Below are 19,915 nucleotides of genomic sequence, written 5' to 3' on the forward strand. Positions count from 1 at the left end.
GCCGACCACATGAGAACCATCTAAGGCTGGAAGCTGAGAAAGAAGAGTTCGTTGACTGGTTCTTGGAGATCTCCAGAGGATTAGTAGTTGTTTAAAGAAGTGTCACAGTTGTAGCAAGTTGGTGATCAGGAAGAATCAGAGAAGGCTAGGGTTCGGGTAACCTTGGTAGGCAGCGAACTGCATTCTACTGTAAGTTTTTACTTTCTGAGAGAAGTAACATCAGAAAAGATAGGTTGGACCTATCCAGTAAGGGTGGCCGAACTACTCTAGGGTTTTATCTCTCTATTCTCTAGGGTTTTGTCTTGTCCCTACGGCAAACCCTAGTATTAGGCCGAAACTTGTGATCTGATTCCTGCGGCATACCCTAGAATTCTCCTCAACATTGATCAGTTTTAGGGTTTCATATTAACCCTAATACAAACCTTATCCGTACGGCTCTTAGGACTGATTAAAACCTCGAATTGGCTTCAGCATATCAGATTGCTCTTCAAACTATGTTTCAGTCTTCTTTTGGGGTTTCGAACACTTTTGAAGGGGTGAAAACAGTTCGGACTGTTGTTGTTGTGTGTGGTTATTAATTTCAGATCAATCTTATATATATTTCATGCACATCTATCGTGAGTATAGATTGGTATCGTACCATTGGCATGCTTTGCTAAGCCATTGGCATCGTACATCTTTAATCATGGGGTTATCCACTAGAGCATGTGTCCTCATACACCTCAGCAGAATGGGGTTGCAGAGAGGAAGAATAGGCACATCTTGGAGGTGGCTAGAAGTATTATGTCTACCTCCAACGTCCCTATTCGCTTCTGGGGTGATGTTATCCTTACGGCGGTATATCTTATTAATCGGATTCCTTCTCGGGTTCTTGATATGAAACCTCCTTTTTCCCTTCTATACCCCAATGAGGAGTTGTTCACTATTCCCCTCAAGACATTTGGTTGTACCTGTTTTGTTCAGCTTCTTGGTCCCAATCACTCCAAGTTTCAACCCAAGGCCTCCAAATGCATCTTTCTTGATTATGCACAAACTCAAAAGGGTTATTGTTGTTATGATCCTGTCTCAGGGAAGAAGTTTGTATCCATGGATGTCACTTTCTTTGAGGAGACACCCTACTATTCTCGGGTCTCTCCTCAGGGGGAGAGTAGTGAGCGTGGAGATTTGGGTCTTTTTCTTCAGGGGGAGGAGGAGTGCAGTGAGGACAAGGTTAATACCTTTGGGGCTGTTCCTTTACCTATTCTAGTTGATGATGAGGACTGTAGTGATGAGGGCTGTAGTAGCGAGGGTGGTCAAAGGGATTGGGAGTTGAGAGTCTATCACAGGCGATGTAGGCAGATTGATCCTGGTCATCAGTAATCCCAGCCAGCTACAATCTCTTCTACGGCTCCAAGTCCAGATATTACAGTCCCAAGGCTCACAGAGACTCCTTCCACTGTTGCTACCTCACCCTCTGCAGATGACCTTGACCTTCCCATTGCCCTCCGTAAAGGAAAACAGCATTGCACCACATCTACAGCCCACTACATCTCCCAGTTTTTGTCCTATGATCGCCTATCTCCCTCCTACAGGTCCTATCTCACCTCTGTTGCTGATGTCCCTATTCTGAGAACAGTGCAAAAAGCCCTATCAGTCCCGAAGTGGAGAGGTGCAATGCAAGTTGAAATGGATGCCCTGTTGAAAAATAATACTTGGGAGCTAGTTGACTTGCCTAAAGGAAAGAAACCAATTGGATGCAGGTGGGTATTTATAGTGAAGCATAATGCGGATGGTTCCATTGAGAGGTACAAAGCCCGGCTAGTTGCAAAGGGGTTCACTCAAACTTATGGTATAGATTACTTGGAGACATTTGCCCCGGTAGCCAAAATGACCATCATTCAGGTTCTATTATCTCTTGCAGCAAGCTACACTTGGCCTTTGTACCAAATGGATGTTAAGAATGCTTTCCTGAATGGGGACTTGCAGGAAGAGGTCTACATGCAGTTGCCTCCTGGATTCTATGATACAGAGGCAGGTAAGAAAGTTTGCCGGCTCAATAAGGCATTGTATGGTTTGAAGCAGTCACCTAGAGTTTGGTTCGACAGATTCAGACTAGCCCTTGGGAAGTTCGGTTATGTACAGGCCCAGTCAGATCATACACTGTTCATCAAAAGGGTGGAGTCATCACTGACACTACTTGCAGTTTATGTTGATGATATTGTGGTCATAGGAAACGACAACCATGAGATTGAGTCCCTCAAAACAGCTCCTTCATCAAGAGTTTGAGGTGAAAGATCTGGGTACACTACAGTATTTTTTGGGTATTGAGGTTGCTAGATCTAAGCAGGGGATCTTTGTCTCTCAGAGGAAATATGTGTTAGATCTCTTGGCTGAAACTGGAAAGCTAGGTGTCAAACCTGCAGATACACCAATTGAACAGAACCACAGGATTAATGCAGAGAGTGGGGAACTGCTTGAAGACAAAGTTATGTTCCAGCGGTTAGTGGGAAAGCTCCTATATCTATGCCTTACCCGACCAGACATCAATTATGCCGTTAGTGTTATCAGTCAGTACATGCATTCTCCTAGAACCACACACCTTCTACCAGCAGAAAGAATACTAGCATACTTGAAGAGATGCCTGGGTAGAGGTATACTGTTCAAGAACAATGACCACATGAAGGTGGAAGTCTATACGGATGCCGATTGGGCTGGAAGCGATGATGACAGAAGGTCTACCTCTGGATATTGTGCTCTTGTGGGAAGTAACCTGGTTTCTTGGCGGAGCAAGAAACAACGTGTTGTCTCTCGATCCAGTGCTGAAGCTGAGTACAGGTCAATGGCTAATGAGGTGGTTGAAATTCTTTGGCTGAGATCACTACTTGAGGAGTTGGGTGTTGAGTATGAGAAGCCCCTGATGCTGTATTGTGATAATCAAGCAGCTATTAATATAGCACACAACCCAATGCAACATGACAGGACTAAACATATTGAAGTTGATCGACACTTTGTACGAGAGAGGGTCTCATCACAAGAAGTATGTCTCCCATACATCACCTCCAATATGCAACTGGCAGATATCCTCACTAAAGCTGTATCACGGAAGAAGCTAGAGGCAGATCTATCCAAGTTGGGAATGATAAACATTTATTCCCAACTTGAGGGGGAGTGTAGAGAACACTGATGTGGGCCCCACAGCTACGGTCCCACTGTGTTTGTAGGGTAGAAGATGTTCTAGTCTGCCTAGGGTTAGCTATTGGTCATTTAGTTGTTTCAGATGTTATTTATTTCAGTCTTTGTTTTACTCTATTTGTTATGTAAAGACTAAGGGCAGATCTGTCCTTTCCATGTAATGAGAATAACCTATAAATATTAATTAAAGTGGCGGCAACAAAACATTAAGCTTCTGCTCCTCCTTTCAACCCTTGTGTTCTACTGCTTCTCCTCCCTCTTTCTCTTCTCTCCTCTTTCTTTCTTCTTATCTTCGATCCTGAGATTCATTAGGGTTCAAGACTGATAACAGTCCTGAACTTCTAGTATAATAATTCAGAAACTCCATGTGCCATGGCCTTGTATTCTGCTTCAGTGGAAGACCGAGCAACAACCGATTGTTTCTTGCTTCTCCAAGAAACAACATTACCAACCACCAAGCAGCAATACCCAGAAGTAGATCTTCTGTCATCAATGTTTCCGACCCAGTCAGCATCGATGTAGGCTTCAAGTTTCATATGACCATGCTTGGCAAACAGAATTCCCTTTCCTGGGGAGCCCTTCAAATAACATAGAATTCACTCTACTGCTGCCATATGAGTGTCTCGGGGAGCATGCATGAATTGACTAATGCAACTGACTGCATATGCAATATCTGGCTAGGTCATGCATGGGTACAAAAGTTTCCCAAGAAGTCTCTGAAAAATTCCTTTGTCTTTTAACAATGTCCCATATGAGGCAGAGAGTTTATGACTCATATCAATAGGAGTAGCAACTGGTCTAGCACCCATCTTTCCAGTTTCAGAGAGCAAGTCAAGAACATACTTCCTTTGGGATATAAGAATCCCATCCTTGGATCGAGCCACTTCTATGCCAAGGAAGTATCTCAATTCCCCAAATCTTTAATCTCAAACTCTGTATGGAGAAAAGATTCTAGATCATGAATTCCTAAAACATCATTACCAGTCACTACAATATCATCTACATACGCAATGAGGTATATTGCCAGAGGTCCACTCCTATTCACAAAAAGAGTATGACCGGACTGTGTCTGCACATAACCAAAGTTAACAAGTGTTGTTCTAAATCTCTCAAATCATGCTCTAGGGGATTGTTTTAGTCCATAAAGGGATTTCTTCAGCCTGCATACCTTTCCTTTCATATCAATTCCATACATCCCTGGAGGAAGAGACATATAAACCTCCTCATTTAATTCACCATTCAGAAATGCATTATTCACATCCAATTGATAAAGGGGCCAGTCAAAGTGAGCAGCTAAAGATATAAGAACCCTCACAGATGTCATCTTGGCAACAGGTGCAAAGGTCTCCAGATAATCAATCCCATATGTCTGTGTGTAGCCTTTTGCAACCAGCCTGGCCTTGTACCTTTCAATGGTGCCATCAGCTCGGTATTTGATAGTAAAGACCCACTTGCAACCGACTGGATCCTTCCCTTCAGGCAAATCCACCACTTCCCATGTGTCATTCTTGTGTAGGGCATCGATTTTAGATCTCATAGCACCCCTCCATTCTGGAATCTTAAGAGTTTTTGACACAGACCTGGGAATAGGGTTAAAAGCAACAGAAGAGAGATAGGCAAAATATGAAGGTGAAAGCAATTTGTAAGAAAGGTGCTTGGAAATGCAGTGTGCAGTGCACTTCCGTTTTCCTATCCTAACAGCAATGGGAATATCAAGGTCAGGGAACGATGACCCCAAAGGTGTTGAAACTGTACCTGTTGTCTCATCTGTGACTGGAAGTGTATGAGGCTCATGTATTGTAGGAGAAACAACCTGCACATTTCTGGATCTTTGCCTTTGATACACCTTGGGATTGAGAATAGGACAGGGAGGTAGATGTTGAAGAGTACTGGGACAGGGAGAATGGAACGACTGATCCACCCTTGATACATTTGAAGGACAAGCAGGCACATCAAAATACTCAACTGGGACAGGAAGAGGAAGAGCAAACACCTGTGACAAATACTCCCCCTGTGGACAATGTCCTTCTGGAGGGGAACCATAAAAGAGGGAAAGCTCATCAAAGGTGACATCCATTGTGACATACCGAATGCCAGTCTTTGGATCAAAACAATAGTAACCCTTCTATGTGGGGGAATAACCAAGTAAGATACACTTTTGAGCTTTGGGTTCAAATTTATGCATTTGGACACTTGGAACATGTACATAACAGGTGCAACCAAAGACACGAAGAGGAACATGACAAAGGTCCTTGTCCGGATGAAAGAGATTGAAGGGAGACTTAAACCCCAAAACCCTGGATGGCATACGGTTTATAAGGTAAGTAGTAGTAAGAACAGTATCACCCCAAAACCTTGTAGGAACATGTGAGGCAAATAAGATACTTCTTGCAACTTCAACAATATGCCTATTTTTCCTTTCAGCAATTCCATTCTGTTCTGGGGTCCTAACACAAGAGCTTTGATGAATAACCCCCATGTCAGAGAGATAACAGGATAAGTTCTTCTCAAAATATTCTTTTGCATTGTCATATCTGAAAATTTTAATCCTGGTATTAAATTGAGTTAAAACAATATTAAAAGGAAAAGAAGATAAAATAAACAGGATAAAATATTTATAGCCTTGGAACTTCATCACGGGATTTCAACAGGAATATCCAAGTGAACCGAGAAAAATCATCAATAAACAGGATAAAATATTTATAACCACCCATGGAGAGTAAGTGGTAAGGCCCCCACACATCAGAGTGCACAATATTAAAAGGAAAAGAAGATCTTTTATTGCTCAAAGGATAATTGTTTCTACAATGCTTTGATAACTCACAAGACTTGCAATGAAAATTGGACAAACTAATTCCCTTAAACAGTTCAGGGAATAGATGACTCAAGGCAGAAAAAGACAAATGACCAAAACAGCTATGACACAACATAATCCGACTAATAGACTCTGAAGAAACAGATCCGAGAGCAACATTCCCATGATGATCAGTGCATTGTCCCGGAGTATCAAGCAGGTATATTCCATTCGCCTCATGGCCACTCCCAATCACTTTCTGAGACTCCAGATCCTGAAAAACACAATAGGAAGGAAAAAATGTTACACAACAGTTTAGTGACTTGGTTAAACTACTTACAGACAACAAACTTGTATGTAGTTTAGGTACATGAAGGGCAGAAGGTAGGAACAAGGAATCCGTAGCCTTGATGGTTCCCTTACCAGAGAGAGGGGCAAGTGAACCATCAGCTAAAGTGATTTTATCACGTCCAGGAAGTAAGTCATATGAAACAAACAAGGTAGAAAGGTTGGTCATATGGTCAGAAGCACCTAAGCCAATAATCCAAGGGATCTTGAGATTATTTGAAGTGGTTGCTTGATTGGCAGAAGCCCTTATACCTGAGTGAACAAATGCAAAAGCTGAATTTCCTGAAGGGTTGGAAGGAGAAGTCACATTACCCAACTGACTGATCATCTTCCCAAACTTTTCATATTCTGCTCTCATGGCTGCCAACTGTGCACAAGCAGACATTTCTTCAGTATCTGGCCCGGTAGCTACATTTGCACTTCTTGATCTTTTACTATCATGTTTTTTCTAAAACCGAATGGAAACAAGATTAGGATGTAATTTCCAGCACTTGTCTTTTGTGTGCTTCGGCTTCTTGTAGTACTCACATATAACTTCTTTCTTTCCTATGCCACCAGAAGTTCCAGCACTCCCTTTAGGTTTAACCCCCATATTCGCAAAGTGATCACTAATATCAGCCCCTTGAAACTGGACAGCCCTTCTGCTCTCTTCACTACTCACCAATGCATAAGCATGTGACAATGAGACACACTCCTTGGAAAGAATAATATGTTTTGTGATATCATATTCTGGGTTTAGTCCAGTTAAGAACTCAAACACCTTGTTCCTTTCAACCAATTTTCTGTAGGTCTCTGCATCATTGGTGGTGTCTCAAGTTACAACTTCTATTAGGTCAATCTCTTGCCATAGAGACTTCAGAGTTGAGAAATATACAGCTAGAGGTTTTTCCCCTTGCCTTAAATTCTTTACATCACTTCTCAATTTATATGCTCTGGCCACATTGAGTTTTTGGGAATAGGTTTCTGCAACACTGTCACAAATTTCCTTTGCTGAATTCATCCATAGGTAGTGTTGACTAATTTGTGGCTGCATTGAGTTCACAAGCCACCCAATGACAGTGTAATTTTCTTCCATCCACTTCTCGTAGGATGGATGATCTTCTGGGGGAGCCTTCTTGCTCCCGGAAATGAACCCCCACTTTCCTCTACTACATACATATATCTTTACTGATTATGACCATGCCAGATAATTAGTTCCATCTAGTTTGACTGTGGTCACAGTCAATAAAGAATCACTTGGAGTCCCCTGAACCAGTCCATATTCAGCACCATTCTTGTTTTCAAACTCTGAGGAGTACATCATGTAAACACTTCAAATATGATTTCAGATAGGGCTGAGTTCAACCGTCCTCAAGAAGGCAATATACAAGGCCAAACTACACCCAAAAGTTATGAGAACCAAGACTGAAGCAGAAACTTCTACACGAGTCACCCAAAAACAGTTTGGTTCAGCCTTCAAGAAGTAATCAGAAACTTCTGAGCATTGTGCACTCAACCGAAGTTCCTTTTCAAATCAGGGACTTCAAGGTAATCACCAAAGAAATAGCCAAGAAGAGTGAATACCAATCAGTATTGCTGAAAAGACCTTTTTACAAACACAGTGAGGGCAACAGAGACGACCCCACTGTCAAAAAGAAAAAAAGGCCTCAAGAGCAGTTCGTACAGTCCCCAAAAACAGCCAAATAGAAGCAACAATCCACAGCTCTTGATACGAGGATGTTTCGGCAGTTTTGACAGTCCAAGAAGAAGTGAAAACAGCCCAAAAATTTCTGGGTTAAACCAAATTAAAGGGCAGCCGAAAGTTGTATAGAAACAACCCAGAAATTTCGGACACTACAACAGTCCAAACACACCAAAAAATAACCAGAAAACTGAGCACAACTTACAATTTTGAGCTTCAAATCAGAACCGAGCTGTTCCCCTTCCCCTTTTTCTTTTCTCTGATTCTTCCTGGCCACCGAACCACTTTTCCAAGAGATTCGAGTCTTGGGCACTTCCAATGACCTCCAAGAATCAGGCAACACAAGTTAAGCTTCCAGCCCTAGGATATTGAAGTTCAGGTATGCTCTGATACCATGAAGAAAACTGAAGAGATTAGACCTTGAGAGTTCGGCAATGAGGGTTTGAGAGTGAGAGTTTCGAACCTTTCTCTCTCTCAGCACCCTAACACTGTTTTATTAAGATAGATTTGAATAATTACAAGGAGGCCCTTAATTGGGCAGGAAATTACAAAGAACACAATATAGACAGGATGGGCCCAGAATAAGGCACATTACAGAAAAACATAAATAATAAGAAAAGAATAAACAGCCTATGGGCCATTCGGCCCATCTTCTCTACATAGATCTGCTTCAGATATATTTGATTCGGGTCTGGCGTTAAATCTGATAGTGTTGGTCTCAGATAGATTTGTTTTTGACATGGAGCTCTTTGAGCCAAGGGCGAGCAAAACATGGAGCTCTCGATCGGTAACCTAAAATAATCTCTGTTTTACCAAGGCCATAAGAACATTTCACTACTGCTCAATCCTGAGTTGCAAGGTGAATCTCTAGTGCTCGGTAGGACTTAGGAGATCCGAAATTGAGGATTTCAATAGAGAGGAGTGCTAGCTAACTGGGGCTTTTCAGTTTGAACTCTACCACAAAACAGAGTACATTGTTTTAGCATAATTGGTTGCTTTTATTTGTTATTTACTGTTTAGATTTAGGGGACCGAGTTTTAGTTTATTTTGGAGGATCATATTCGTTTGTTCTTCTATTTTGATTCTTCTTCTTGGTAGTCTATCAAAGGTTATCTTCAAGGAAAATTAAATTATTTGCTCTATGTTTACATTTAATGAAGATCAATATTCCAGAAGTTGGTTCAAGCTATATATGGGTTAGGGTACTGATCCATTGGGGTATTTAGTGGTATTAAAATTGATAACATGATCATAAACTAAAATATTTGATAGCATTCATTCTTACAGTCCTGAAAATTCAGATAATAAACCAAATGGAAACATGAAAAAATGAAATAATAATGCAAACTAACTAGTGGCATTTGGTTTCGTGGTTGGGTTTATGTTTCATGTGGTTCATAATTGCACTATAATGAATCCAAATGATATATTGAAACCAAGCATGCATGCATTGAAAAATAATCATTTAGATTTGTTGCTTTATTTTTTATTTGCTTCAGTTCTAGCATTTTGTTATGTTGATAATACTTGATCTCAGATCTGCATTTTTTGTTTTTATTTTTGCTTTGTTTCAAGTCATCTCAGGCAAACCAAGTAGGGGATTTTTAGTTTGATGGTTGCAGTGGTTGTTATGAACCTAGGGAACCAACTTATGACATTTTTGTTTGATGCAAGGTTCAAAGTATCGACCCATATCAGCCGATACGTATCGTTCCGGGAGCTCCCCAATATGCCCCTACAGAGGGTGTATCGGGGTTCTGACCGGTTCAGGGGATGGAGGAGCCTTAAACTGGCCCCCCTGAACCGGTTTTGAAAAAAAAAAGTAAAAAAAAAAAAGTATCGATATCGCCCGATACGCCCCTACCGGCGTATTGGGCGTATCGATATTTTGAAGCTTGGTTTGATGGAATTGTTAATGTTAACTATTACAGGTAAGCTATAACTTTAACATATAGGAGTTTTTATTTGTGCTATGTCAGCATGACACATGGCAATGTTCAAATACTATTATGCCATGTCATCCCAAAAACAAGTCTTGTGTTGTTGAATTGGAGATTACATGGATCATTCATTAATATGAAATGAATCCAACCATCCTGCAAAATTTTCTCAGCTACCAGACACTGGGAAGCAGATTTGGTAGGATAACTGGTCTCAGAAACCAAACGCAGGTGACAGAACTGAGAAAATAAATTTTCCCTTCTCATCCCATCCCATCTCATCTCATCCTTTCTCGGCAACCAAATGGACCATTAAGTGATTTATTAGATAATCGAAAACAGAGGATCTCAAGTACTATTCGAAATTCAGAAGAACTACATGGAGGGGCCATTGAACAGCTGGAAAAGCTCAGGCCTGCTTACAAAAAGTCGAAATTGGAGTAGAGGAGAGTTACAAATGGTGTGCCTAGTTACTGTTCGCACCAGAAATATTGCTTTTTATATTTTTCTGGAAATGTACAAGTTTGCCCTTACTTGGGTTCTCAAATACAAAAGGAGAAAAAACCAAAATGCCTTTACAACATATTGCATACTCTCAACAAACTGAAGTTGGCAATCTAAAGAAATTCCTAGCCATTAAATTTGAAATCAATGACCCAAGAATCTGAGATACCCTAATCGATCCTAATTATTCATTAGCTACTAATTAAGGAGAAATTTCTTAAAGAGAGAAGAGGCAATGCATGTACCAAAGACTAGTCAGGAAACTATTGTACCTATGCTTGACTTGCCCAAATATCTCCCATGCATCTAGCTTTATCACCAGCTAATATATGCACAAGCCACACGTAATCAATATAGAAGCAAAGAAAGTATCATTTTGAAAGCTTATTGTGGTTTGTTGTTGATAGGATGACAGGTGGAGAAATCTTATTGCAGCTAGTTTCTAGAGGGAACTGGACCTTAGCTAATCCATTTTAAACTTGTGGAAGCTCCCTGTGGAAAGGTATCTTGAATAATTATAATTTATTTTCAAATGGAGTACAAGTTTGGACATGGTGGTAGGTTGGTGCACAGGCAAGCCTTTGGAGCAGATTTTTCCGCATCTTTAAATGCTGGTTAATGACAAAGATGCCTAAGCGTCAACTCTTATAAGCTGCTGGGAGGTAATGTGGTATAATCTCCTAAATTCTACAGGAACTTGCATGGGAGAATAATGGGGAGCCACTTCATTAGAGTGGGGCAGGAAGACTTTTGGGGTTGGAAATGGGAGATTAATGGGAGTTTCTGTGTTAGTTCATTTGCAAGAAGCTTGAGACCTCCCCAAAATTCTTGTTTCCCTAGTCAGCTGATCTAGAGACAATTGCTGCCTTCAAAGGCTAGTTTCTTGCTGTGGTCGATTGCAATTGGAAAGTGCTTAATGAGAGACAGCCTGCTGAGAAGAGGTCTGCAGATCCAGGATCAATCTTGTGGGATGTGCGAGCAGAACACAGTGTTGATAATCTATCTCTTCATTCACTGTTGGTTTGCTCAAAGCCTGTGGTTGCACTTTCTGAAATTGGCAAAGCTCTGTTGGATCATGCCTCAGTCCTTGCACGAGCTTCTTTCCACCTTGCAGCAGCAAGGCATGAAAAGTAGGAAAGGGAAGTTAGTTTGGGGTAATGGTGCCCACAGCTGTAGTTTGGACCATATGGGCTGAAAGCAATATAAGGATCTTTCATAATATATGTAGATCAGAGGAATAGCTCATCAACACCTAGCTTAACAAGCTGGGGTCTTGGGTTTCGGCTGCCAAGGACTTTGACCACCAATCCCCTCTGCAGCTTCTTCAGTTTATTGATTTTTGGATGTTTTCTTCTGTTGGACCAAGTGGGTGTTTCAAGGTCCTTGGCTTCTTGCAGGGCCCTGACCCCTTGTATTATTCTCCTGTTTTAAGCAATAAAATTTTATTTTACCCTTCTCAAAAATAAAAATAAAAACCATAATTCAACGGTTCACTTGTTAGAGAAATCTTATCAGCTAATCACAGACATCTTAGAATGGATGCATAAAAATATATCTTAAGGTACTGCACAGGTAATCCAGTTCAGGGAGGAGCAAAAAAAAAAAAAAACATGTAGATCAGTCAAGTGCTAAAACCAAGTATCATGCCATGGCATTTGGTACAAGTTGTGGTTGAAATTTCTCTTAAAGGATTTAGGATCACAATTGATGATACTACGACGTTATACTGTGATAACCAAGCTGCCAACGATATTGCTCATATTTACATTTAGCATATTAAGACCAAGCATATTGAGATTGATTGGTAATTTACCAGAGATTGATTGTTTACCCTTTATCACATCAAAAAATCAATTGATTGCAAATTTGTGCAATATACACAATATATATGTCCAACTTGAGGGAGAGTGTTGAATATGTATTGTACATCCCCAGACGTATTTTCATCTTTCTACTTTAAGTAATATTTACATAAAAGACAACAAATGGGCTAATGGACCTATTCTCTCCAAATCTTTACTTGGTTTTACAACTCTTACATTTGAGATGTGCAGTTTTTTAATTGTTGGGATTCTCGTTCTCACAGCAAAGATTTGAAACGTCTATCTGGATCTTGATATGGTTTCTCGTGGTTATCCACAAAAGCCCATTTTCCTGGGTACTCTCCAGTGGAATCTTCCAACATCAGTAAACTTACAAGGATAGGGTCAATCCAGTATAAGTAACATTCTTGGATGCTTTGTGCTTCTGTATTGATGCAGAACTGCTTGTTTGATTGTATAACCTTTAAGGTGTTACTTTCCCTCTTTCCTTTTATTCCCTAGAGCATATCTCCACCCTATTATATACCTTGGTCGCCTTTCTTTTAATTGTAATATTCATCATTCTTGTGATCAAAAATAGAAAATATTATGTTTTTACCTTACATGATTTAAAGGATTTTCATAGAGTCCATCCTCAATTCATCATATCCATGCATCCAACACTCGATCTAATCTTAGCACTACAAAATAAGCAATAATGAGAAAATCCCTTGCCAAAATATTTCCAAGACTGATCTATGAGACTAGACTGGAACCAACTAGTGCACCATTAGGATATAAAAACATTTTGAAGCATCACATATTATTTCTATAGTTCTATTAACAAAAGATCACATTGATTCTATATGTTAGGAAAACCTCCTACAGGTATAGGCCAAAAGAAGCATTGCAATCATTAACAATTTGTAAAGTAGATAGTTTCAAAACCAATAAATTCCCATTGCATATCCTAAGGGAAGAAAAAGGTAACGCAAGGCTCAATAGTCATTGAAATCACTATAAAAAAATCATGAAATCCACATGTTTTCTTCTTAGGTTTATTTTTTGGCACTACACAGAAAATTAAAACAGGGACTGATACAACTTCAGAACTAATTAGAAACCATACCTACACCAAGAGTGCCCACCAAAATTCCAACAATGTTTGCATCCTTTGCTTTCTCGACATAGTAATTTAATCTATATTAGATCAAAAAAACAATTAATACAGCTCTGTGTGTGTGTGTATTTATATATGCAGAAGAATGGAAAGGAAAAAAGAAAAATATCACAGGCAATACCTACGGTTGCGAATGCTTTTCTGACGAGATAAGTCATTCACCAACTTCTGCTCCATTGCATCGTATCTGACTGAAAACAGTGTCAAGAAAGACACCACCAGTAGATAAATAAAGCACACATGCTAAAAATACTAAAATATTAAATAATACCATGACATATTTTCCAAAGGCCCATACTTTTGGCAAATATGTCATGGTATTTGATGTAATATTAGATGCGTGCCGCAAGGGCACTTTAGTCTTTTTTCCTTTTAAGTTGTATGGTCGCCCTAGTATAAATATAAAGGCTGGTGCCGCCAGCCCAAGTTTAGACTCTCTCAACTTCTCTCTTCTTCTCCTCTCTTCTCCTTCAGTTTCATCGGCTGAAAACATGGTGTCAGAGCAGGACAGTGCTCTGTAAATCCCCTCCTCCTACTCGAAGCCCTCCCTTGGTTCTCTGGATGGAGAATGGAAGAGACAAGTGCGATCTCCATCTGAGGACTGTTCGATTGCATTTCCTGCTCCTGTTTTCTGGACTGCAACTGAGTAATACGGCTCCCAGAAATTAGTGGATGACTGACTGAAGTTCCTAAAGAGGTCGGTGTTTTTTTATTTGTGTTTCTTATTTAAACCTGAGTTGGATGCTTCAGAAACCCATGGCCTGAACAGGGACAGAAGCTAAACCTCTTTTTTTTTTGTGGGGTTCTTGGTGTTGAGACTAAGAACTGGTTGGGCTTTCTTGCTTGACCAAATGGTATAAAGGGAGTTAACCCCTCTTTGTAGGTGTGAAGGCCCAGAAATCTTCATGTACAAGGAACCTGTGTAGGTGAAAAGTGACCTGGTTCAACTGACAGAATGCAGCAGCTTACTTTATAAATGTTTTTATGGTACTTGTTGCCTTATAAAGAGGTTTATCAGATCTGTTAATGTCTGTGATTGCAAGGACTATGCTCTGTTTTAGCAGTTTTTTGTGTTAGCTCAATAGAGTAAGGACTGTGTAAATTTGTGTGTGCTGCCTGCATAGAATTCCCATGAATTCCGAAGATTCTGCAACTTCAGGAACCACCTCCAATCAAGGTGGGATGAATGGTGGTTATGAGACCCTAAACTTTCTAATGTCCATTACCCCCTTGGATGGCAGAAATTATTTAGCTTGGTCCAAGGAGATGCGGCTGTACATTGCAGCCAGGGGTAAGGCTGGTTACATAAATGGGAGAAAAAAGGAACCTAAGGCTGATACTACTGATTATGATCAAGAAAATTGCACAATTAGGTTGTGGCTTTTGACCTCAATGCTGCCATCTGTCAAGAAAAAATTCATGTGGGCTGAGACAGCAAAGGAAATTTGGAATCAAGCCAAGGCAACATATTCAGAACAAAGACACTATGCAATGATCTATCAATTACAAGCCGAGTCCCTCAACATGTAAGCAGGGTGAGAGGAGTTTATCAGCTTACTACTCTGCCCTAACATCAGTCTAGAAGGAATTAGATTACTACCAAACCATTGAATGGGAGAGTGAGAAAGATGCCAAGGCCTACAAACAGTTGGTCTCCCAGCAACGACTGTTTGCTTTCCTAACTTGGCCTTAACCCTATGTATGAGCCCATCCGGGTACAGATTTTGGGCAGGAAGGTCCTGTTTGTCCAAGAAGTGTATGCTTTAGTTCAGTTTGAGGAAAGTAGGAGGTCTGCTATGAATCTTCCTGAGGGGAAGACCATAGCTTTAGCTGTGAGGGGTAACACCAATTCAGAAAGAAAGAGGAAAAGTCAGAAAAAGGTGGATGATAAGGACAAATTGTGGTGTAACCACTTCCAAAAGTCCAGACACACTCGTGAGACATGTTGGGAATTGCATGGAAAACCAAAATGGGCACAGGAACTCAGCAAGAAATTAGCACAATAACAGAACAGGAAGCCAACCCAGAAGAAGTTCATCTTGGCCAACCTTGCCTCGCATGAGTCTCAGGATTCCCCCCCCCCCGGTTCTGATCCCAAGGAGGATATTATCAACTCCTTTCGTGACCATTTGGAGTAGTATGGTAGGGCTATCAAACAAGAAGATTCTGGATCCACACCTTCTACCTCCTTTGCCTCTGCCTCAAGTAACTTAGCCTCTACTTTTCATGTGTCTAGTGATACCTCGGAGTCCCAGTGGATTATTGACTCCAGTGCCTCCAACCATATGGCTGTCAGCTTTGTTTCTATCATATACCCTTCTCTCTACAAAGATAAAGTGAGGTTAACCGATGGATCATTCTCTTCCATTGCTAGTCGAGGATCTATATCTTTGCCATTTGGCCTTTCATTATCAAATGTTTTACATGTTCCAAAAATGCCCATTAATTTGTTATCCATTAGTAGTATTACACATGCCTTGAATTATTCAGTAACTTTCCTTACCCATTCTTGTGTTTTTCAAGATTTGGCTTCCGGGAGGACAATTGGTAGAAGGGAACATGGTTGATGGTCTTTCTGTGCTAGAGAATAAAGTTAGTCTTACAGGCTCAAAGTCTTCGAGTCAATCAATTTCTTTTGTGGCACCATCGTTTGGGTCATATGTCTTTTGAGTCTTTGAAGTACTTATTTCCATATTTGTTTAAGTTTGTTTTTGTCAATGATTTTCAATGTCAAGTGTGTCAACTGATCAAGCATTGTAGAACTTCATTTCCTTTACAAAATAACATATCAGAATTTCCTTTCCACATTGTGTATTATGATGTTTGGAGACCTGTTAATATTCCAACTAAGAATGGCTACAAATGTTTTCTCTTTTATTGATGATTTTTCTTGATACACTTAGGTGCACCCTACGCACTCACAAGGAGAAGTTCCTAAGCTTGTAAAAGATTTTCAACGTATGGTCTACACCCAATTTCAGACAAAGATTCAAGTTTTCCAATCAAATAATGCCAAGGAGTACTTTCATGGTGACCTCTCTAATTTCTATACTTCTTGGGGATCTATTCATAGGAGTTCTTATGCCAGAACTCCCCAACAAATGGGGTTGCAGAGAGAAAAAAATCGCCATATCTTAGACGTTGCTTGGGGACTCTTATTACAGATGCATGTTCCAAAAATATTTTGGGTGGATGTTGTTATCATTGCTACATATGTTATCAATAGGATGCCCTCTCGGTTGTTGGAATACAGGTCCCCTCATCAACTCCTTTTCCCCAAGGCCCCAGTGTTTCCCATACCTATGCGTGTTTTTGGGTGATAGTGCTTTGTTCATAATCTCTCTCCTACTCGGGGTAAACTTGGCCCCAAGGCTATTGTGTGTGTATTTCTTGGATATCCTCTTTCTTAAAAGGGCTATCGTTGTTTTGATTCGGTCTCAAGGAAATACTTTGTTTGTATGGATGTCCCGCTCTTTGAAGACGTTCCTTATTTTTTATGTTTCCCCTCAAGGGAGAGAATCTTGATGAGGAGAAACAGAAATAGACTCAAGTCTTGTTGCCTTCCCCTCCTAACCCTCCTCCATTTCGTGTCTTTTGAAGACAACGTTACAGAAGTCAAGGCCAACAGAGTTCAATAGCCAAGGGGTAGTCTAAAACTATGTAACCAATGTCATCGGACTACCAGGAGCTAAATTAGTGTCCTCACCCAGGTACTATTATCCCTGTTGAAACTTTTGAACCCATTGATGTTGACACTTCAAATTGTGACATGGACCTTCCTATTGCAAAAAGGAAGGGGTTTAGATCATGCACCACACACCACCCCATGGCTTATTTCTTATCCTACGAAAATGTCTCACCCTCATTTCGTGCTTTCCTATCTGCAATTGATAATGTCCCTGTCCCTAAAAGTGTCACGGAGGCTCTTCTTGCTCCTTAATGGACAAAGGCTATGAAGGAAGAAATCAATGCCCTACACAAAAATGGCACATGGGAGTTGGTGAACCTTCCTAAGGGAAAGGAACCTATGGGGTGCAAATGGGTGTTCTCTATAAAACACAAGGCAAACAGCACTGTTGAGAGATACAACGCTAGATTGGTTGCAAAGGGCTTTACACAAGTGTATGGGGTTGATTATGCTGAGACTTTTGCTCCTGTGGAAAAAATGAATTCTATATGGGTCCTTATCTCTCTGGCAACAAATCTTGACTGGGAGCTTCATCAGTTGGACATTAAAAATGCCTTCTTGAATGGGGATTTGGAGGAGGAAGTATACATGATTTAACCTCCTGGTTTTTGTGCTAAGGGCAAAGAACAAAAAGTTTGCAAATTAAAAAAATCCTTATACAGCCTAAAACAATCACCAAGGGCTTGGTTTAGCAGATTTCACTAGGCAGTTCAACAGATGGGGTTTAGGCAGTGCCAATCTGGTCAACACTCTTTGTAAAGAAGGAACAAGGGAAAACAACAGCCCTGATTGTTTATGTGGATGATATTATCATTATCGATGATTGGACCTCAGAGATACAGAGGTTAAAGAAGTCCCTGATAACGTCTTCCTTCGAGTAAGGTGCAAAGATATCCTAAGTTCTAATCCAATTAACCACTTCAGAAGTAATGTTCTCTATCAACTCTTCATTGGATTTCCTTTTCTCCTGAAATATTCTTGCATTCCTTTCTTCCCACATTGACTAAAGGATAGCAGCCCTAGTGCATCTCTGCATTATCTCCCTCTTCCCTTTGGGAGTTAAAAAATGAGGGTCAAAAATTTGCTTTTCAAATTACATCTTCCATAAGAGTCTGTGTGTTTGTTATGTGAATATTCTTCACTTTTTTTGTTCTAAGTTAGATCCTTGGGCTCTCAAGTGTCTATTTCTGGGTTATTCTGCTACCAGAAGAAAAGCAAATATTATCGCCTTGCCTCCAAGGAAAAAAAAAAAAAAGAAAAAAGAATTCCATTGATGTCTCCTTTTTTGTTCAGGGGGAGAATTCTATTGGTGGAATCAATAAATTCAGAAGCCTAAACAAAACAAAAAAATTATACATCCAAGTATCCAGGTGGAATCAATTACCTCCAGAACCACCCAGCAACTAATTACCAAAAAAACGGTTGAGAACAACTACTGAAAAGAGAAGGATGAGGAATAACAGTGAGATGAGAACCAATAAAAGATGAGAACCAACAAAAAAAGAATTCCATTGATGTCTCCTTTTTTGTTCAGGGGGAGAATTCTATTGGTGGAATCAATAAATTCAGAAGCCTAAACAAAACAAAAAAATTATACAGCCAAGTATCCAGGTGGAATCAATTACCTCCAGAACCACCCAGCAACTAATTACCAAAAAAACAGTTCAGAACAACTACTGAAAAGAGAAGGATGAGGAATAACAGTGAGATGAAAACCAACAAAAGACAGTAGCAGCAACGACTCTCAACAGCTCATCCACTTGAGACTTGAGAGGCCTTTTTGTCAAACAGTCTGTGATTTCTCTCTTTCCATATTCTCCAAAAAAACAGCTGTGGGGATGAGCCTTCACACCTTCTTGCCCTTATTGCTATGCCCACTTACCATCCAGTGTCAAGGAGCTCAGACACAATTATGGGCACACAGCTGGCATTAGCAATGCTTAAAAAGAAACACCAGATTCTCCAAGGACAATGGATACAGAAATACCCAACCATCTTTGCCTGCTCTCGACATAGACCACATTTGTTTTCTCCAGGGAAATCCCTCTTCTGCAAAGGTTAACCTTTGTAATACATTTGCCCAGGGCCACAGCCAACTAAAGAAAGCAGCTTTTGATGGAACGCCAGGAACCGATACCAACTCAGATGGGAAATGAGGAAAGGGGCCAGCTGACAAGGCCCTCACAGACGAGTTCACAGAAAACACCCCTCATTTCTCCCATTTTCAGCCTCAGCAGTCAGCTTTACTAATGTCTGGGAGGTTTGCCACTTTGCCTGGAAGTTTCCCCAGCAAGTTAACCATATCATTTAATTTCCAATCTTACAGATTTCTTCTGAATTTAGGGACCCACACAACTGTAGCATTCACCAGCTGTAGCAGTCAGAAATTTTACAATGTTTATCTACAGCTACAGAATAGAGGGAAGGGAAGAGGTCCTTGAAGGGGTCTATGGTCACACCAAGCATCCAACCAGAACAGAACTTCTGACCCAGAAACCCACCTTGCACTTGACACCAGCAGTAAAGGGCTCCCAACTCTTATCAATACATTGTTTATAAATTATAAAGCACTTTCCAGAAGGACAGCAACTTGATTGATGCTAATAGGTATTAGTAGTTGGACGGGAAACTATTCTATTTGTCACTCTAACAGATTGATATTGTATATGTTGTGAATGTCAATCAATTTATGCATTCACCCAGGGCGAAGCATTTAGAGGTAGCTCACAGAATTCTCAAGTACTTGGTCTTCACCTAGGTAGGGTATTCTATTTACTAGTGATGGCCACTTTCACATTGAGACATAC

At 40.4% G+C, this 19,915-nt stretch overlaps 1 protein-coding gene across 1 annotated transcript in view; it reads right to left on the minus strand.

Annotated features, from left to right (window-relative positions):
• LOC148864115 (diphthamide synthesis DPH2 family protein) overlaps positions 1 to 19,915 on the minus strand; it is a 75,785-nt gene that overhangs the window by 25,394 nt on the left and 30,476 nt on the right. Inside the window, exons 6-7 of the mRNA XM_088981056.1 lie at positions 13,542 to 13,611; positions 13,370 to 13,440 (exon numbers count right to left, since the gene is read on the minus strand). Coding sequence (XP_088837182.1) covers positions 13,370 to 13,440; positions 13,542 to 13,611 — 141 coding nt within the window. The remainder of the gene's footprint in view (positions 1 to 13,369; positions 13,441 to 13,541; positions 13,612 to 19,915) is intronic.

Source organism: Nelumbo lutea, chromosome 3 (assembly GCF_056320005.1).
Source record: "Nelumbo lutea isolate HS-2025 chromosome 3, American lotus-T2T, whole genome shotgun sequence".
In the NCBI taxonomy this organism is placed as follows: Eukaryota; Viridiplantae; Streptophyta; class Magnoliopsida; order Proteales; family Nelumbonaceae; genus Nelumbo; species Nelumbo lutea.